The 21,674-nt window shown below is 35.2% G+C and overlaps 1 protein-coding gene across 7 annotated transcripts in view; it reads left to right on the top strand.

Annotated features, from left to right (window-relative positions):
* The window catches only part of UBR5 (ubiquitin protein ligase E3 component n-recognin 5), a 125,081-nt gene that overhangs the window by 26,693 nt on the left and 76,714 nt on the right, over positions 1-21,674 (top strand). For 5 of the 7 annotated variants that reach the window (XM_074353059.1, XM_074353058.1, XM_010955786.3 and 2 more), the window contains exons 2-9: positions 7,838-7,882; positions 8,263-8,344; positions 8,806-8,882; positions 9,614-9,733; positions 16,625-16,814; positions 17,001-17,160; positions 17,754-17,903; positions 19,667-19,878. In XM_074353059.1, the coding sequence (XP_074209160.1) occupies positions 7,838-7,882; positions 8,263-8,344; positions 8,806-8,882; positions 9,614-9,733; positions 16,625-16,814; positions 17,001-17,160; positions 17,754-17,903; positions 19,667-19,878 (1,036 nt within the window). The remainder of the gene's footprint in view (positions 1-7,837; positions 7,883-8,262; positions 8,345-8,805; positions 8,883-9,613; positions 9,734-16,624; positions 16,815-17,000; positions 17,161-17,753; positions 17,904-19,666; positions 19,879-21,674) is intronic. The other 2 variants (XM_074353060.1, XM_045517238.2) reach the window with 1 other exon arrangement.

Raw genomic sequence — 21,674 nt, 5'->3', positions numbered from 1 at the left:
CTGCATTGCTATACCATTTTGTATCTAAAGAGACTCATACATGGGTAAGTGATTTATTCAGAATGCAAGATAGACCTATGAATTTTAGTATTAACAGCATGAAGAGTTCGATAATAGGATTTTAGATTCACATTGTAACCAACCTTTAAGAAACCATCACTTGTTGAGTTTTGGTGTAGTATCAAAGAATATCCATTGTTTTAAAAGTATTTTGAAAGTACATAATTAGGAGTTTGTGGCTGTTTTACTAAGGATGAACAAGTAATTTTTTTTTCCTTAATTGATTTAGTAATTGGTTCCTTTAGTGGCACTAGCTCGCATTTAGACCACAGCGGTTCTAGGTGTGGTCTGTGGCCCTAGAGACCCCTGAGACCCTTTTAGGGGCTCTGAGAGCCAGAACTGCCTTCACAGTTAACACTGAGACTTTGTCTTTTTTACTGTTTTGACATTTGTGCTATTGTTCAAAAGCAATAGTGGGTAAAATACTGGCTTCTTAGCACAAATCAAAGTAGTGGCACCAAACTGTACTGAAAATTAGTATTTTATTATCCATTTTTTTGCACTTAAGGGAAAGGAAAGCAGTTTGACTTGAGTGCCCTTGATGAAGCAGTAAAAAATGATGATTAAGTCTAGCCTTTTGTGAATGTGCCATTCAGTGTGACAGAATGAGAAGAACTTGGTGGTCCTGAGGAAGAGCTACCTTGCAGGTGTTTTAGTCAAGCTGAACTAGCTGCCTTCTTCATGGAACACCATTTTTACTTGAGAGAGTGAACTGACCAACAAGCTGGTTGTTCAGACTTGAGTATTTCTCACACCTTTTCTTGAAAATGAATGAAGTGAGCCTGTCACTTGAAGGAAAACAACTGAAGCTGTTTGTTGCCAGTAAAAAAAAAAAATTGAGCTTTTAAGCAAAAATTAGTGTTTTGGGAAACTCTTATCCATCACTGAGTTTGAGACTGTAGATTGGTAGTGAGGCTTGAGATCAAAAAGTTTGAGAATTATTAGAGAACATTAAGAGAGATTGGGAAGGGAGGCTGTTAAGAATGTTTGAAGAGGTGAAAAATAAGCATCCAGAGATTCTGATTTGCTTTCAGAGAAAATCCTTTTATAGGACATAGAAAGAAATACGCTATGGTCTTGGCTGATTTCCTGAGGCCTAAAATCTTTTGTTTCTGGTAACATTTTTAGTTTCTGTTTGGCTGTTACAATAATATTACTTACTCCTTGGTTCCTTAGTGTTAAACTTTGAAGTTTTCTGTGGTCACCTGTGATGTGAGCAAAATTAAGGACAAAATAGGGAATTTTTAATATAGCTAAATTTATTTCATTTATGCTTCTAAGATTGTGGCCTTGTTACATTTTTCTCTGAGAAAATGAGGTGTAGTGATTTTTTCTTCCTTCTCTATGTGTGTTGTCTGAATAGCAATATTGCTTCTCTCATTATCCACCCATTCCCCATTCCTGAGAAATCCTGAAGTTGGGGAACCCATCATCAGGGTTCAGATAGAAGCAGTACAAAGTGGGTTTAAAAAATTTATCTGGAAGTTGGATTTCTTGAAGTCAAATTTCATATCCGCAATGCGCGAGTCATGACCACAGAGATAAAGGGACTCATCCCTTACGTGCTGATGCTCTTGCTTGGGCCGAGGCAACCCTAATTCTTCCAGGCCCTTTCCAGCCATCCTCAGCCCCACAGGTCAAAGTAGCTCTTAATATTTAAGTCACAGCACAGAGTGGGTGGGTAGGCAGAAAGGCTTTATCTCCTTCACACAAACAAATCCGTAATGCAGCATGAGGAGAAGGCTTAGTTGCTCCCTCTTCCCGCCCCCAGTCTTACACCAAGACTCCCTCAAGGAGCTCCCCTTGGAGCACAGCTTAGGTGGCTTGCTCTCAGGCTGTTTAAAAAGGGATTTGGGGCTGGGATGCCTCTGTACTGGATTGAATAATCTAGTTCCAGACTTTCAGTTTGCTGATGGGGGTGGGAATGTGCCCACTAGATGCTGGCAGGAGGAAATGACCATCTCAGAATGCCCTCTGCAACTTTGCCTGAAGTACATCCTTTTCTCCCAGTTACATCAGCGACTGCCAGGCAGGACCACCATGTGATTGCTTGAATTTACTGTTGTTATTACTTTGCATTCTTTGGCATACAAAGAAGCTTTCCAGCGGTGGCAGTGTATACAGTATGGTGCAGTAGTTGTGTAAAAGAACCATGTTGTAGAAATCGAGGACTGGAAAGTGCATTGATGATACAGTGGAAAGACCACGTTCTGTGGTTAGAGGTGGGTTTGACTCCTATCTCTGTCTGTCTAATAACATGGTTGTTGCTCCAAAAGAAAAAATGCGCACGTTTATTGCTTCTTGAGTTTTAAGCTTTAAGCTTTAGAGAGTTTGCTTTTGGAGAAATGCCGGAAATATTCCTACAGTATTTCTTCTTCTACAAGAAGATAATCTGGGTGCATTTGCGTTTTGGCACTACCCTCCTTCTCTGACGTGGATGACAAGAGGTGATCGCTAAGAGATTTTCTTCAGGAGTCTGTGATTTAGTGTTGTAGGTAACCTTTACTGACTGTTGGCTGTTGTTTCTCTGTATGGATTATTAACCCTATACTCCAGAATAAAATTCTGTGGATATGTAAAAGTTTTATTCCATGGATGGTTATCGAGAAATTGGAGTGAGGTCACTTTAAAGGCAGTTTGCTAATATGATTATTGGATAAGTTGTGAGTTCGTAAATGTTTTTGTTATAACTGGTGTGCTTCTGAGTTACGTGGGCAGGTATCCTAAAAGAAATCTGTATATTCACACTTTTGCTTGCTTGCTCCAAACTTTAATTTGTGGTGGAAGACCTGGGGAGTAGTTCGTTGAGTTTAGGATCAGGAATCTTTGCTGCCTCTGAAAATGCATTGTAACAAGTATTATGGTACATTTTTCACTGTTGGAACTGTATCTAAAGAAGTGGAAGGGTGGGAGATACTTGGTAAGTTTTATCTCTTCTTTGCTTAAAGCCTGAAGCCAGTTCAAATAGAAACACAGATGACTATAGAATGTAAAGTAGACAATGAAGGCCCTATATGAGGAAGAAGCTGTGGATTTATGTAGGAAGAAAATTAGAGCTACCAGGAGAAGTTCATGAGGGAGGTGGCATTTGAGCTGGGCCTGAAATAAATTAGAATGAGACTAGAGGAAATATGTTGGTGGCAGATTATTCACTTTCTACCATTAGCGTGATTATAGATGAAATGCAGTGGGTCTACCTGGTCTTACAGTCCAGACATGTGGAAACCATCAAACCAAAACATATCATCCAGATATATGAAAATAATGTAGAAGGTGGAGTATCAGAAATATCTTAATGTCCTGGGGAATCGAAGCTTTTTAGGGATCAAAATATACCTAATTTTTTTACTTTTAAAAAACTGATCTAGGAATCTAGCAGGTTTGATTCATTTTAGGGAGGTATGTGTGTCTGAACAGGTGGGAGGGGATATTAGGGTTTGGGCAGAGAATTATAAAACTGAAGAACCCACACTAAATGCTACCAACAATTGAGGATCAGAGAGAAGATAAATAATCTCTGAAATTATAATGTTAAAGGTGGGAGAAATGAGACTGAAATCGTAGGGAATTTCAAGGGCGGCTATGAAATAACGTTAGCTTCTAGCAAGTACTGTTATATTGATTTCTCTATTAACATCAGTTTGCTGTTACCTTACCTTGGTGCTTAAAAAAAATTACCTGTCTCTGGATTTGTAAAATGTCTATAAACTTGAAGGAATAAATAGATTATTGAATCGGAACGTAGAATAAATCTTTGATGTCGAAGTACTAAGGATTGTCAGAAGCCCATTGCTAACATTGCTAACATAATCCATTGTGTGTTACAGCCACCTCACAAAGGCTTGCCTGCCTGTCTCTGAATGAGATTAAATGTTGAATTATGAGGTTATTTTGTAATGTTATTCTGTGCTCTTAAAACCGTTTTCCATCACAGCCGCATGTAAAGATTTATTCTGAAACTGAATTTGGTGAGCTCTAGGGTGGTTTTCCTTATATTTTAAAAACAGGGAAAACTTTTGTTAATATTGCTATGAGAGGAAATGTAGTTAGTAACTTTAAGCACTGTAAGCTTTTGGAGGAAGATCCTTTAAAGTAGATGAATGCCTAATAATTATGTAGAGACATTCAGTAACTTAGTAAATTTGAATGAATGTGATCATTGGCCCGCAGTGATTCTGGGATTTGCAAGTCTGTTGAGGATTATGTATAAAATAAAGGGGAACTAAGTACTCCTTATTTTAGAGCCAGCACTGTTTTTTTGCTTGAAAGTTTCTTTGTTACTATTATCTGGAATGTGTAAACTAATGTGTATGGGGCCAACTGTCTTGAGGTTTGGAAGAATGAAACATTTTCTGTAAATTTTGGGGACTGAATTTAAGAAATTAAAATTTGCTATTTGGGAAAATATTCTTAGTATCCATATAAAATCAATTTGCATGTGGAAGTTTCAGATGAGTAAGATGAAACTGAATATGATAATTAGTAAGTGCTATTTCCATATAAACATTACATATGTAACTTCCACTGATATATTTGCTTTTCATACATTCACAATGGTTTCAAGACTGAAAAGATCCAGAGAGGACTATTAGTCTTTCTTTATGTAGATGAGAATTTAGATGTAATAGGTTGAAATGAACCCGTTAGTAGTAGAAGAGCTGGGGGTAAACCCCAGATTCCTTGATATCCAGTGGGTATTGTTTCAATGGGGGTACATTTCAGATACAGTTAGGAGTCCACCTTGATTTTTAAGATTAGAAAATTTGATGGCAGTAACCATTTCCTCTATATCCTTCCTAACCTGAAATTTGCTTTTGAGTTCTTGATTTGTTATTTTCTAGCATTTTAATATCTCTATTTTTATAGATATTTGGAGCCTGAAAGCAGCATTAAATTCTTAATCTCAGTTATTGTCCAGCTTTGAAAACGCTTTGACAAATTTTATCCGCCCCCCTCCCCCCACCTCGTATGCTTTGTGAAAGCTCCAAAGACAGTGTTGGGCTAAGGAAAAAAGGAATGGAAATGAATGGGTTTAGTTGCCAGTGGACAAGTATCTTTTGAAAGTGTCACTGCTATGGTTTTTGGGAAATAAAACCTTTCTTAGTCTTTTCTCACAGTCTGGCTCTAGTCTGTAGTGTGGTGAAGAGTTTTATGAATTACTCCTGGTGAATGTGGGCTGAGGAGAGTGAGAGTGCCTGCCTCTGCTCCCGGACTTCTCAAGGCTGGTGTTATTGCCCAGAACGGAGCCTCCCAGTTTATTTTCTTCTCCCCATTTTCTAGTCAGTCTTCTCTCAGAACTCATGAGTTCGACTTTGCCTTACTCTTAGGGCATTTTATCTTGTCCTGGAACACAGGTGTGTGCCTTGTAAATGAGCAAACTGGGACTTGGTCAAAAAGCTTGATGTTACAGGACCAATGAAAACACATTTTTGGTAATGAAAGTAAGTGAACCCTAGGCTACAAAAATGAAAATGTATTTTATTGGAGGCTAAGTCACACGTGATCAGATGCTATTTTTTGGGAGTGAGAATGAAGTCACTAGTGATATCTCCTTTTTTGGTAGACTTAAGTGTGGCATCATTTGAAAGTTATTCTTGCTTTGGAGTATGATTTGGTATTGGACATTTGCTTATACATATTTCAGTGTCTGAAAGATGCTCCTTATCAAAAGTTGAACAGAAGGTAGAACTTTAATGGATAAAGTACAGTTGAGGGACAACTGGCTCCTACTAGAATCTCTTATTGAAACAATTAGGTTATTTGCCCATATATTGTATGATTTGTGGCAGCTTTAAATCCTAAGCTGGCTTTAAGGTGTGATTAATTTTGAGTTTGTATACCACTTTCATCTGTTAGTAGGAATGATAGAAATTTGATTTCATGTATTTTTGTCATTCTTTAGAAAGCAAAATTCATGGAATTTCCCGTTGATTTACTATTTTAATTTTTCCCCATTTTCTGAGATTCTGTTTATTATTTTTTAAAGTTTTTTTTTAAATTGAAGTATAGTTGATTTACAGTGTTTCAGGTAGACAGCTAAGTGATTCAGTTTTATATATATATATATATATATATATATATATATATATATGTATTCTTTTTCAGATTATTTTCCATTATAGGTTATTACAAGATACTGAATATAGTTCCCTGTGCTGTACCTATATACAGAACTATGTTGTTTATCTATTTTATATATAGTCTCAAATTCCAAATTTATTGCTTCCTCCCCTTTCCCCTTTGGTAACTAAAAGTTTGTTTTCTATATCTGTAAATCTTTCTGTTTTGTAAATAAGTTGATTTGTGTCTTTTTTTTTTTTAAAGATTCCATGTAAAAGTGGTATCATATGATATTTGTTTTCTCTGTCTGACTTCACTTAGGATGATAATCTCTAGTTCCATCCTCAAGATTGTTGCATATGGCATTGTTTCATTCTTTTTTATGGCTGAGTAATATTCCACCATAATATTCCATATATATACATGCACACATCCATTTATCTGTCGATAGACATTTAGGTTGCTTCCATGTCTTGGCTATTGTAAATAGTGCTGCTATGAACATTGGGGTGCATGTATCTTTTTGAATTAGAGTTTCCTCCAGATATATGGCCAGGAGTGGGATTGCTGGATCATATGGCAACTCTGTTTTTAGTTTTAATATATTGTTGCAGTCAATTTGCTAGTATTTTGTTGAGGATTTTTGCATCTGTGTTCATCAGTGATATTAGCCTGTAATTTTCTTTTTTGTGTGTGGTATCTTTGTCTGATTTTGGTATCAGGGTGATGGTGGCTTCATAGAGTTGAGTTCGGAAGTGTTCCTTTCTCTGCAGTTTTTTGGAATAGTTTCAGAAGGATAGGTGTTAACTCTTTAAATGTTTGGTAGAATTTACCTGTGATGCCATCCTCAGTTTATTTTTAAGAGAATCATTTTTGAAAAAGTTTTCAAAGATGAGGCAGTTGTTTTGGTAACTTAATATAATTGAACTCTTAAAAATCTCTACATTTGATTACATCCTTATATTACAAAATGACTTCCTTAAGTTGACAAAAGTGCCTTAAATGAATGTTACAACATGTTATATTAATTCAAGACTGTTTCTTTGAGGGAAATGGCAAAATCTTAACAGATAACGTGAGTTAATATCTTCTTGTTAGGCAGCCCTTTGAGATTTTTCTAAGCATATTCAACACTCTTAAAAGTGGGAGGTGTTATTCTTGTTTTATGAATATGGGCACTGAGGTTTTAATTTGTACAATTATGTGTCACAATGCCCTTCAAGAACTTAAGACTATTCTCACCTTAAGTCATTTTGGCTTTTGGATTGTTTCTGCCCCATTATATTAAATTCTTAATAGATATGTGCTTCCCAAATATTTTTATTTCATGATATACATGTACATTCAAGAATCTCTTTTGGCGTTTATAGTACAGTGTTTAAAAATTGGCTTTCCATTAGGTGTTGGTTCAAGTACCAGCTCTGCTGCTACTTTTTGTTATATAAATGCTAGAAGCTCCAGTTTCCTCATCTGTAAAGTTGGATTATGATGGCGATTTTGGTTGCAGATGATAAGGTGGTGAGGGAAGGGAATTGCAGGGTTGACTTGTGATCTTTTCAGGGGGGAAAATCAAAGATAATATAAAAAACATTGTTGCCTCAGTACATTTTTTGTATACTACTGTCAGAAATCACCAAATCAGAACTATCGTTTTTTTTTTTTCTTAAAACAAAGGATCTGTACATGTGGTTATTCATGTTTTGTTTTGTTTTTAAAGGTTACGGGAAGTTTCAGAGAAACTGAACAAGTACAATTTAAACAGGTAAGGGTTTTAAGATGTTTTAAGTTTCCTGCAAAGAATGATTTTTCTTTAATTAGGCAAAAATCCCCTTTTTTAGGCAGTAGCTCTTAATATTTTAATCTGACTATCAACTTTTTATGAATTGGGTTCATTTGAATTATAGTTTGTGTTCATACTGATTTTTAAAAACTCTGGCATAACGAGAAACTATAATGACTACATAGATATCATAATTACTATCTTTCAATTGTTGCTTTAAAATACGTAAGTATTAGTTTTTAAAAGCACGTTTTACCAGCAGTTTTTGTTGTTGTTATTGTTAATTGGATTTTAAAGGAAAACCTGAGATGTATTTGCTACTTAAAAAATAATTTTATTTGCATACTTTTTTTCTTTTCTAGCCATCCCCCTTTGAATGTATTGGAACAGGCTACTATTAAACAGTGTGTGGTGGGACCAAATCATGCTGCCTTTCTTCTTGAGGTAAATTGTTTACGCTAAGGTAGAGAAATGAAGATGAACATTAAAGTACAGCTGTACCTCATCATGTGTCTTTCTTTTTAACCATGGAAGCAATTTCTTGCAAGAGTTATTTCAGCGATCACCTAGTTTCATTTCTGTAGTATATAAATTCTCTGGCCCACAGAAAGCTTAAATGATTTACTAGAGCTTGAAACTCGTTAGTAAGAGAATAGAGAAGTTCCTGATATCCAGTCATTTCCTTGCTCTGAATTCTGTTACATTGAGATATTTTAAATTATTTGTACTGGTTTCTTGACAACGTATATAAAATATACTTCCCCAGCTGAGGTGAGTGCCTTCTGGAAGGGAGCTTATTTGTTGCTTTCTGAATTGGCAGTGATAGGTTCATAATCTGTTGAATAAATTCAAATTTTAATACACATTTTTACTTTGGAAATATCTTGTATTTTCTTTGCTTCCAGGATGGTAGAGTTTGCAGGATCGGTTTTTCAGTACAACCAGACCGATTGGAATTGGGTAAACCTGACAATAATGATGGGTAAGACAGTATGTCCTTTCTGTTTAATAACTAGCTCTTAGAGGTATTATATTAAATGTGTGTTTTGATTTTTGGGAACCCTCAAGTTAAAAAAAAAAAGCAATGTAGAAAATGAGATGCTTAAAATAGAGTGAAATGGTTACTTTGTAGTTTGATTTTAATTTTTATGCAGGTAGTGATTTGTAGCTAAAATATTCACATTAAAAGTAGCAGAGGAAACGGTGGTCATTTCACAGAAATAGGTTACCAGGAGAATGATATGTATTTGGTAGATCCCAAGTCTTATCTGCTCTTTGAGTGAACTGACTTTTCAGATCATGTTTTTCCCCTATTAATATTCCCAAATTAAGTAACTCTATTTGAAAATGACAGTCTTTAAAATTTCGTCTTTATTAACGATGACTTATAAAAATGGTTTTTAGATAATATATGATGACTTTGAATTGACTGCTTCTAAGGAATGTATGATTACTTTTAAAAATCTAAGAAACAATTCATTTGCAGCTAAACCATGAAAACCATTTCAAACAGAAACTAGATTATTATGAGGCTACAAATTGTTGGGTTTACTCTTTTAATTAAAGTATACATTTCAGTAGGAGTCGTCAGAGAATTGTTAAGCTGGCTTTTTTCCACAGTGAGTCCCAGAGTGGTGAGGCCTGGAATTCTAGGCTTGTTCCTAGGTGATTTGGGACTGTTCTGTGATATTTCCACCTCTCATTTTTTCCCAGGTCAAAGTTGAATAGCAACTCGGGGGCAGGGAGGACATCAAGGCCTGGTAGGACAAGTGACTCCCCGTGGTTTCTCTCGGGTTCTGAGACTCTGGGCAGGCTGGCAGGCAACACCCTGGGGTAAGTTGTGGCCAGATGATGGCATCCTCTGGTTTGGGTTGTTGCTCTGTGAGTGCTGTCCCTGTGAGTGGCCGTTTCAGTGTTGTCTAGCGATGGAATGAGGAAACTGCTGAACCCTGGGCGGTTCGTGTTGCTCATGGTGAGCCACCATGATAGAAAGCCCATCAGGCTCATTTCAGTTACCCTAGGTTTTTGAAACGTTTTTAAAATGTGTAATGGTTATATGTGTTTATCATATTATTTATGTTATTTAAAAATTTTCAGTGCTATTGTCTTTGGTCTTATTTATGACTAATTCTTGGGTAAAAAAAATATAGCATTTATTTCTGATGTTTAAATCTGGCAGCTCTTTCTGAATTAATTTAGTGAGGCTTGAAACTATCCTGGAACTAAAGCTTACAGCCTTTAATAGTTATTTTTACTTTTTAAATTATTGTGGTATAATTGACATGTAACATTATATTAATTTCAAGTGTACAGCACAACAGTTTGATATTTGTATATACACTGGACCCTTGAATAGTGCAGGGATTAGGGGCACTGATCCCCCTCACAGTCAAAAATCTACTTGTAACTTTTGACTCTCCAAAAGCTTAACTGCTAATAGCCCTCTGGAAGCCTTACAGGTGACATACAGTTGATTAGTACATATTTTGTATATTATATATATTATATACTGTATTCTTAAAGTAAGCTAGAGAAAACAAAATGTTATTAAGAAAATCATGAAGAGACAATACATTTACACTGTACTGTGTTTATTGATACTGTAAGTTTACATCATCTGTTTACAAGATGAATTGCCTGTCATTACCTACAGCAGTATTGTCCTGTATGATACAGAACTGTAGATGTTATACGTATAACTAACACTAGACAGCAAAAATGAAAAGATAACGTGGAAAAGAAATTTATATTTATTTAGAGGTAATAGTGATTTATGCATTAATAGCAAAGAAGCAGCAATAAGATTATTTCGCGGTAGCCTAACCTGTACATTAATGAGTGAATTGTTATTAAAATTTTATGGCATGCAGTGTTATAGTCATATTCATAATACAGTATTAGAAACATTGTTACATTAAAAAAACACCTGTGGTGATAGGCTGATACGCAGTTCTCTAGTTGAGAGACTGCATACTATATGGCAATGTACTTCTGTGAAAGCAGAGTGTTAAAACAGTAAGGAATTGTTTTAATTTAATTAATAATGCATAGTTATTATGCATTATTAATTTCATATTACATATCAGTCACTTTATGCCTAGGTAAGCATGGAGTAGTATCTACAAATATTTTATGCATTCATGACATACCTAATTTTTTCTTAAATTCTTTTAATACTTCTAGGCTATGGGGTTTGTCTGTGAGTTTTTTTCACATTACTGCAAATCTCCAAAAAAATTTCCAATATATATGTATTGAAAAAATTTGTATGTAAGTGGATCCACATAGTTCAAGTCTGTGTTGTTCAAGACTCAACTGTATTGTGAAATGATCACCACAGTAAACTTAGTTAGCATTCATCACCATACATAGTTACAAAGTTTTTTCCTTGTGATGAGGACTTTTAAGATCAATTCTCTTACCAACTTCAAATATGTGAATAGTATTAACTATAGTCATCATGCTGTACATTATATCTCCATGACTTACTTATTTTATAACTGGAAGTTTGTAACTTATTTTCACTTTTAAAATCATTTGTAAAATTTTTACTTTTTAAACTACTCTTCTTCCATTTTGTCTAGAGTTGATATGCTGTCAAACTAAATAAATCATATACACATTCCAAGCCAGATGATTTTATTCATTTTATATCTTGATTCTTACTGGTGGTGGTTACCTCTGATCACTTAGTTAAGGTGATGTTTGCCAGGCTTCTCAACTATAAAGTTACCATTTTCCCCTTTGTAATTAATACGTATTTTGTGGGGAGATGCTTCATGAGTATGTAAATTTCCTGTTCACCATACTTTTGCTCATTGATTTTAGCATCCATTGATGATTCTTCGCTTTAATTATTACTGTGGTATTGGACAAATAGTGATTTGTTTAAACATTTCATTATTTGTTTTGTACTCATTAACTGAAATTCGACTGTAAGGAAGAACTTTCCCTCCTCACCCTTTTTTTTATCTATTCTGTTTCTATTGAGTTACTTATATCATTATGTTGCTCACTGAAAAAGAACAGTGGAATTTTGTGACTTTGCTAATAAAATATGCAAGAAATATAATAATAAAGCAGTACATTTTAGCTTGAATAAAACTTCAGTAGACCTCCTCCAAAGAAGATCAGGGCTAACTTGAAAACTTTAAAATGCAGGGAGAATCATTAGTTTTTGGGTCCCCCTTACACATCCTTCCTCATACTACTTTTTGAACCATGTTTTTCTGTCTCCCTTTTACCCTCCCTCCCTCCACACACATGCACCCCAAAACAGATTCTGTGTGAGCTTTCTTTAGCATTGGGTTCATGAATTGCAATTTTGAAAAATGTCACAGTTCCCACTGGCTAAGCCATTTGTTAACCTTTGTTTGGTCTTGCAGATCTCCACAGACTAAGCAGTTGAAAGCTGATTGTTTCTTTTGGCCTTTATGAAAATTTTTCTCTGTTTGATGGTGAAATTGTGATCACTTATTCTGTAAATTAAGAAATTTAGACTCAAAAATGTAATCCTTTATAATTTTTTCCCTTGTATAGTTTTTCTCCCTATTTCTGTGTTTACAGTAAATTTTAAAGAAATTTGCAATTTATTACATGTAATAGAGAATCTAGGACAGACAGATCTTGAATCCCCAAAGGGGATGCTTGTCTGCAAATTTACCAAATGCAGTTGTATATGAAAGAGACTGTCTCCACAGAGCTTGGCCCCCACCCCTTCCTTCAGAGTCCTGGCTGGCTCCCTTTGGGTTCAGAGAGGTGATGTCCATCAGGGAGAGAGTGGCCTCTGTATTTGAGAGCTGCATTTGAAAGATTTTGGATAATTGGAACTGTTCTTTTCCATCAACGTATATAATTGACAATTGACCATTTATTTCGGCTGGTCATTCTTAGGAATACGTGGCAGTCACAATTTAAGGGACCTTTAATATTTTCCCCTTTGGTGTTCTCACCAGTTGGCAGGTTGATGTGCTAAAGGTTTCTAGCTGCTGCTGTTTTTTTCCCTTTCATAATTACTCAGATTTATCCTGGGAGGTATTTCAAAAATCTCTTGGATATTTTTGTTAAACTCATTTCAGACTAGGTGAAGGGCAAGAACCACCAGCTTTATTTGGAGAGGAGAGAGAGTTTGTGTTTAATAAGATGTTTAAAATGGAGATACTAGTATCTAAAATCTCTTTATTCAGTTGTTTGTTACCACTGGCCATAATAGGTGGTAAGTATCAGGTGCCTTGCATTGGTTTGCGCTTCCATGTTTGCTTTGGAGTTTAATTTGAGCTAATAGTACAGGATTTGGAATGTAATAGCCAAACAGTTCATTGTAATTGTAAACAGCTGAAGCTGGCAAGGTGGGTAAGATAGTAGATCATAGGGCTCTGATAAACTAAGTGGATGCCCCATTTTTAAAGGAGGCAGCTCATCAGCTGATATTACCATAGGAAAATATAGGGCCGTTGTTGCCAAATGCAAACTCCATTCCACCCCCTTTTATCTGAAGAAAAGCTGCAAATCTGGGTTTTTCATGTGAAATCTCCTGAGTTAAATGTTGAAACTAATCAGTATTTCCAAGGAAATAAATATACACAGATACCAGTCATACATACGTGGTGTGTTTGTATGCACGTGTATATATATTCCTTTAAATAAACTTTGTATTTTAGAACAAAGTTTTAGGGTGACAGAAAAATGACAAAGATAGTACTGAGAATTCTTACATACTTCATACCCAGTTTTCACTAGTAACATGTAACAGCACACTTTTTACAATTACTGTATATTGATACGTTAGTATCAACTGAAGGCCGTAGGTTATTCACATTCCCTTTGTTTTTCCCCTTAATGTCCTTTTTCTGTTCCAGGATCCCATCCAGGGCACCACAGTGCATTTAGTCAGCATTTCTCCTCCGTCTCGTCTTGACTCTGACAGTTTATCAGGCGTTTCTTATTTTTAATGCTGTACATATTTTTTAACCAACCAGCCACATGGACAAGACTTGATCCATGAGCTTTAAGTTTGCAAGCTGTGGGCTAGTTCTATACTAGAGGTGATTTTCTTAGGTGATTTGAGTCACTTTGTGTATCTTGAGTATTATTTAATTGGGTTAAATTGTAGTATTATTTTGATGAGCAAAGTATAGATAGTAGAAACTGGTTTTTCCATTATTTTTGAGGTTAATGTTAAACATTACATAGCTCACTGTAATTACAAATAAAAAGAGGATTTCAGTACTGTCTTCGGTGACCACTGATAGACCTCTGTTAGTGTGTACTTAGTCTAACACATTGCTTTCTCTAGATAGCATGCTGGTTAGAGGAATGTTCAGGAGCAATTGAGGTAGGGAGGCTGGTAGGTTCTTTGGATTCTGATAGAAGAAACCGTGTACAGTGGGTGTGGGTGGGAAAACGTGTTGTCCATGGTCACTGGTCAGGTTTGTAGGCAAGCCAGAGATACTTTGACCTTTGTCCTTCAGCTAACCTCAGTTGAGGGTTTGTGTGGCAGAGATTGCAGAGTGGCAGCAGGTAGTGTTTTATGGATTAATCTGTCAGTGCTTAAGGAAAAGAATTTGAATGTTTTAGATACACAGATATTCTTTACTTTCCCTGTTATCTTGACTTTACTTATAAGTAACCTATCTACCCCTCGTGGAGATTTGAGTTTGTGATACCTGTAGCATCTACCAGGAATATGTGTACTTGGATAGTATATCTGATCAGGTTTCTAGCATTATTTGCCTGGGCTTGGGGGGATGGTATGCATTTCTTGGTGGAAATATCAAGTCATTCCTTACATTTATGTTGGCAGTGCAATTTATTGTCCAAACTGGGACATTTTGGAGTGAAATTGATTAGGCTCAGATAATAGGCTTACACCAACATTATCTCAGGCAAAGTGGGACGTGTAGTCACCCTAAATATATTTTTTAAAGACTCTTTAGTTCCTCCTGTTTTCAAGTTGAAATAATATATTCAGCTTTTTGACTGTTCAAAACTTTTGAAAAAGTAGTTCCTACTGACTTAATAGTTTCTTATAAGTTGTCAAAATTAACTAGAAATGCTGATTTTCTGTTAGATTTGAATACCTATTTGTATGTTTCATTGATCCTACAATATTTTCTGTTGCGTAATTGTCACAGTGCATATAACTTGAAAAGAAAACATGTCTGTATGATAGAATTTTGTTTTCTTTGATAACACATGACTTTATTTTTTAAAAATCATGGCACAAACATATGACAAGAAATTTACTATCTTAACTATTTTTAACTGCACATTTTAGTAGTGTTAAGTATATTCATACTGTTGTGAAAGAGATCTCCAGAACTTCTTCATCTTGTAAAAATGAAACTTCATGTCTATTAAATAGCTCCCTTTACCTCTCTCCCTAACCCCTGGCAGCTACCATTTTACTTTCTGTTTCTAGGAATTTGACTACTTAGGTACTGTGTATATTTGGAATCATATGGTATTTGCCTTTTTGTGACTGGCTTATTTCATTTAGCATACTACTGTCTTCAAGGTTCATCTGTGTTGTAGCATGTGTCAGGATTTCTTTCCTTTTTAAGGCTGAATAATATTATAATGTATGTATATGCCATATTTCATTTATCCATTGCATTTATCCCTTTGATGGATATTTGGTTGCTTCCACCCCTTGGCACTTGTGAATAGTGCTGCCATGAACATGAGTATGTAAATATCTCTCTGATATTCTGCTTTCAATTTTGGATATATACCTAGATGTATGATTGCTGAGTTATATATGGTGGTTCTGATTTCAATTTTTGAGAAATGTTCATACTTTTTTTCATAGCACTTTACAATTTTACAATCCTACCAATGGTGCATGAGGATTCTAATTTCTGTACATCCTTACCAACACTTGTAATTTTCTATTTTTTTGATGGGAGCCATTCCTCATGAGTGTGAGGTAATATGTAATCATGGTTTTGATTTGCATTTCTCTCATGATTAGTGATGTTGAACATCTTTTCATATGCTTATTTGGCCATTTGTGTATTATCTTCAGAGAAATGTCTGTTCATATTCTTTGCCCATTTTAAAATCAAGTTATCTGATTTTTTTGTTGTTGAAATAGGAGCTGTATATATCTGGATATTAACCTCTTATTAGATATATATATATGATTTACAAATGTTTTCTTATATTCTTCTGTAGGTTACCTCCTCACTCTGTTGATTATGTCCTTTGAGACACAAAATCCATTGGGATTTTGACAGGGATTGTGATGAATCTGTAGATTGCTTTGAGCAGTATGGACATCTTAACAATATTCAATACTAAGTCTTCCAACCCACAAACACGGGTGTCTTTCCATTAATTTATGTCTTTAAACTTTATATTTTACTTTTTGTGTTACAGAATATTGATAGCTACATCTGATATGTCTTTCATGCAGAGGCATGCATTTTATAGTTATGACTAGAAATACTTAGTATGTGGCTCTTTTTAAAAATTGTTTTGAAAGATGCAAAAGTGTGATATTTATCTTTCTAAAAAGTGAGTTTATACTTAAGCATTTAAAAATTAGAACAGTATTATGTTAAAGCTCAGTTCTGTTAACCGTGTTCTATCACAATACTACTCTAACATATGTCAGGTAGAAAAATAGCTTTATTGCAGCCTAAGAGAATGAAAATGAGACCCAAAGCGATCTTTTAGAATGATTGTTTAAAATGCTAATTATATAAATTCTCCAATATTTAGGAGTCGCTGGAGTTCTGGAGTGGGTGGAAGTGGAGGAGGGTCCTCTGGACGGTCATCAGCTGGAGCTCGAGATTCCCGCCGACAGACTCGAGTAATTCGGACGGGACGGGATCGAGGGTCTGGGCTTCTGGGCAGCCAGCCCCAGCCAGTTATTCCAGCGTCTGTAATTCCAGAGGAGCTGATTTCACAGGTATGGATCTTAGAGGACACTCAGTGTAAGACAGCAGGACAAAATGAGGTTTAGATGTAGTGGACTGTAGTGGTGACTCACGAATTGTGAAAACTGCTTTTTTGTATTGATCCTAGAAAGCTGATTTTGATAAAGAAGTTATGGAAAGAAAATAAGCATAGCACTCACCTTTATGTTTAATTTCAGGCCCAAGTTGTTTTACAAGGCAAATCCAGAAGTGTCATTATTCGAGAACTTCAGCGAACAAATCTCGATGTAAACCTTGCTGTAAATAATTTACTTAGCCGGGATGATGAAGATGGAGATGATGGGGATGATACAGCCAGTGAATCTTATTTGCCTGGAGGTTTGTGGGTCACAGTCATGGTTTTCTCAGCTCTGAAGGGAGAGATTTTTCTGACTGGGGAGTGGAATTTTAAAGTGCAATGGATTTTCTGACAGTTCTTTCCACGGTGGTAGATATTTCTCACTGTAGTGTTTGATTTGATTGTAAAATTCTTTTTAAGGGCAAATGAGGGAGAGTTTTTGTTCAGTGGACTTGTGTTTGGTCCCAGTAAAGAGCATGTGAATGGCTTTATCACTGGCTGACAGATGACTCTGGGATGTTGTATTTCGATCCCCTTATTACTGAATATATAAGAATTGAACTGCATTTTGATTTTGACTCCATTATCTGTGATGCACAAGAATCTTAAATAGGGATTTTTTTGGGTATAGTAGGATTATAGTAGGTAGCCCAAGCAACAGTCATTCAATTGATGTTACTTAAAATCTATATTAATAATGTTAATTTTATTTCTGGGTAGTTACTGCTTTTCTCCTCAGGTTATGTTGGTAGTCAGTCCTTGGTTTTAATGTTTTACTTTTCAGGGAATTTTTTAGTGGTCTATAGATTTTTTTCTCTATATCTACTTCATTTATATTTGTTTCTGCTTATAGAGGATCTTATGTCTCTTCTTGATGCTGACATTCATTCTGCCCACCCAAGTGTCATTATCGATGCAGACGCCATGTTTTCTGAAGACATTAGCTATTTTGGTTACCCTTCTTTCCGTCGTTCGTCACTCTCCAGGCTAGGCTCATCTCGAGGTAATTTTGCATTTATTTCTTTGTGATTATTGGTTGGCTGTACAGAGAGATAGTGGTAGAATTCAGTGTATTTGAACTTGTAATATTACAGTAGAAGAAATCATTACTTATTAGTGTTTTTGGATGCATTGGCATTAAAATAGTTCTTTTGATTTTGAAGAGCCACAATAGTACTTTAGAGATAATCTTAACTATGTTGTGGAATACATGTAAAGGGTTATGCCTTACCTAACTATATGTTTAATTAGGAACATGGATTCTGAACTAAAAGCAGAACTCTACTTTATAGTGACATGCAGCATTCAGAAAACAAGCCTCTTTAGTTTATTTGATTAAAATAAAGTGATTATTTCATTCACTTAAAATCCTTGTTAGATGGAAGAGTGAAACAGATTATTAGAATAGGATTGATCAGTAATGAATATATAGAAATGTTTAGCTTATTAAAATGGTATTTTCAGAAGTTTGAAATCTTTAAAAGTTATAGTACATAGTAGAGGTTAGAAAGAAAGTTTTGAAATCAAACAAATAGGAGCCTTCCTCTGTATATGTTGATATAGATTTAACTTGCATTTTAACTTTTTTAAGCCAATATTTTTACTTTCCAGAATATAAAACTGCTTGATTCAAACAACAGGCAAGAATCAGCTATATTATTTACTATCATTTATAAACTGAAAGAGATGCGATGTTATATTAAGACCTTGCTACGAATACTTAGCACTTAAAAGCAGTTTTAAAATAACAGACCCACGATGATCTTTTAATATATTGAACCTATTGTGTAATAGCTTAAAATCTTAAAAGCATATTTTACTGCTTTCTATTCAAGTATTACATTTCAAATATTCAATATCTTTAACACAAATAACTCCTAAATTTCTCCCTTTTGCTTTTCTTTAGGTCATTCTATGTGGGCATCACTTTTAGTTTGAACCACATGAAATTGCTGGTACTTGATCATGTTTGACCTGCATGGATGGCAATTTTATATGGTTCAACTTAATATTGTTTTTAATCCTTACTATCCCCATATTGGAAAGTTTATTTTGGCTGCCTATTTAAAGAAGTAATGTGTGAGCAAACTGGGGAGAAAAACCACTGGTTTTAAAAAGTTTGTAGGCCAGTGTCTTGCAGGGGAAGCATTTTTATAAAATAATCTTTCTATAAAGTTTTTTTTAAAAAAACCATATCTGATTTCTCAAAAATTTTAAAATAAGACATTCATAAAAGTGCAACCTATAAAATTACTCTAAACAAGGGCTTGGATCATCACAGGTTTATAGTCAATGGATTAATATTTTGCCCCTTTCAAGTTTTTTTGCTTTATGTGTAGACTCTTTAACAAATACTCTTTTTTTTTGGTTTATGTATGCATCTAACATGTTGAACTTCTAAGTTGTCGTCTTTTCTAATAGATAAATAAAAAAAGTTATGTTAAGCATTTTTAATGAGAGCCCAAAATTTAAAACTCCATTAAAAAATCCAGAATCCACTTTAAAATAAAGCAGTTCTGCTCTAAAAGCATATAGTTGGATTCCAGAAAAGTCTGTCTCAACATAGTGCTTAACAATACTAGTTTGTAATTTTCATACATTCACTTGAAAGAGTTAATGTTTTGAATGTTGCATGTCAGGCTTATTAGATATACATTTATATTAAATTCTTGTGAGTAGATAAACTGCTGTTAGTTGCATCCTGAAGGGTCTTTACTAGAGAGTGGCTTACTTTTATCCCACTGGTGTGACCCAATTGCATACCAGTTCTCCTTCTTCCCTTAGAGAGAGACTCTGAGCTGTTGCGTGAACGTGAATCCGTTTTACGTTTACGTGAACGAAGGTGGCTTGATGGAGCCTCATTTGATAATGAAAGGGGCTCTACTAGCAAGGAAGGAGAGCCAAACTTGGATAAGAAGAATACGCCTGTGCAAAGCCCAGTATCTCTAGGAGAAGATTTGCAGTGGTGGCCTGATAAGGTATTTGAAAACAATCCCACCCCCTTACATTTTAAATAGATTCCTGGCAGTTTCACCCCCACCCCCCACCCCGAACAAAAAGGTTTCCGTTTTATTTCAGAGTTTTGTACTATCATTTAAAATGCAGGCATAAAGTGGTATTTTTTTTTGTTTTTAAATGTAAATAGATCATCTTTATTTGACTCTATAGGAGTCATTTTAATGAGATTTCATCAGTTGGTGCTATTTCTTTCTCTACTTCATGAAATAAATCAGAGAAATTGGGATAGTAGTTCCAGGTAACACCAGCATTCTATTTCAGGATTTCTTTTCTGATGATAAATATACCGGAAACTAGTATCTTTCTTGATAGAAATTTCTTTTGTAATGTCAAGTGGACCCCAGTTTCTGCAGGGCAGGTTTCTGGTCATTGATACAAGCATGCATGTCAGGGCGAGATTAGGGATCTCTGTTTCTTTGGTTAGTTAGCTTTCCCGTTTGATGGCAGTGAATTCTGACGGCCCCTTTGCTCTAAATGCTGTGGGAGACAAAGCAGGAATGGACTGTGGGAGTTATGCTCTGCATCCTGAGGAGTAGTACAATGACTGGTTTCTAGAAAGCATCCAGGGTTTAAGTTGATTTGAATCTTTAAAAATCCATCACTGCTCTAGTTGAAAGAGTCGACACGTATTGATGGTGTGTAGGTTTCATTGTCTTAAGTGATTGGTAATTCATCTTCAAAGGCTCTTACAGGAAGCCATGTTTTTCACCTGTTTTTTGGAGTGCCTGTTACAATGAAATAAAAATTTCCAGATCCAGTTGGATAGGAAATTTTCTTAAGTAGAAGTAAAAGAAGATAAGAACTTGAAGGTTATCTCTAGCAGATAAGGAGATTCCGATACAGATTTCTTTCTTTGAAGTTGAATTCGGGATATTAAAGGAAAAATATTATTTAACTTCCTGAATTTGTTTACTTTTCATAGTTATTGTGAATCTTGATGTACTTCATTTATTTTCCTCTGCATTCAGCTCATGTGGAAAGCTTGAATGCAAGAAGGAACATGAATTTTAATCAGTCTCTTTGTAAGCAAAAGGTTATTCTGTTTTCTTTGGCAGCAAACTCTCCCTGAATTGCATTCTCTTACTTATTTCCATAGAACTAGAAATGTTCTAGTCTCTACTTTTACTTCATATGGTAGAAGATGATTTAAACCATTGTGCTTTTTCTTTTCTTTTTTCGTATACTGATCTTTGTTTTTTGTTTCTCTTGCCGGGCTCGTGTTAGGGCTGTCTACTTCACACTGACAGGAAGTAGTGGAGGACTCATGAGGCTTGTTTTAATAGTGCCACCGCACATGCATTAGCATAGGCTTCTCTATCTTGTATTCTTTTTGATTAATGAAAATGTTTTGAGCTGTATGAGTTTAGCAAGCTTTTTCCCCTGGCCAGTGCACCTTGTGTTAGAGTTAGCCAGTCTTTATTGGCTTACACTGATAGGCACGTTTTTAGATACAGCTTGTTTTCAGAGACTGTTACTGGCTGCGTCATAAAATCTTGACACTGTACTGGCCTTAACTTAGTGTGTTATTTCCTTGATTTATTTAGACATTGAATGAAGGAGAAATAGCTGTATTGTGCAACAAAAAGATATCCTACCTATGCTTTATTTTCCTATTAAAGAAATGTTTAAATGTCATTGAAAAAGAACCACTTTTATTAGCTTACTCTTGAAATTTAGACAGCAAAAATTTTGGTTCAGGGAAAGAAAACAGCTTAAGCCTAATTGAGCTTTAAGCATCATCGCAGTTACCAACAGA

Source organism: Camelus bactrianus, chromosome 25, assembly GCF_048773025.1.
Source record: "Camelus bactrianus isolate YW-2024 breed Bactrian camel chromosome 25, ASM4877302v1, whole genome shotgun sequence".
Lineage (NCBI taxonomy): Eukaryota > Metazoa > Chordata > Mammalia > Artiodactyla > Camelidae > Camelus > Camelus bactrianus.
This window is presented reverse-complemented; position numbering and strand designations above follow the sequence as displayed.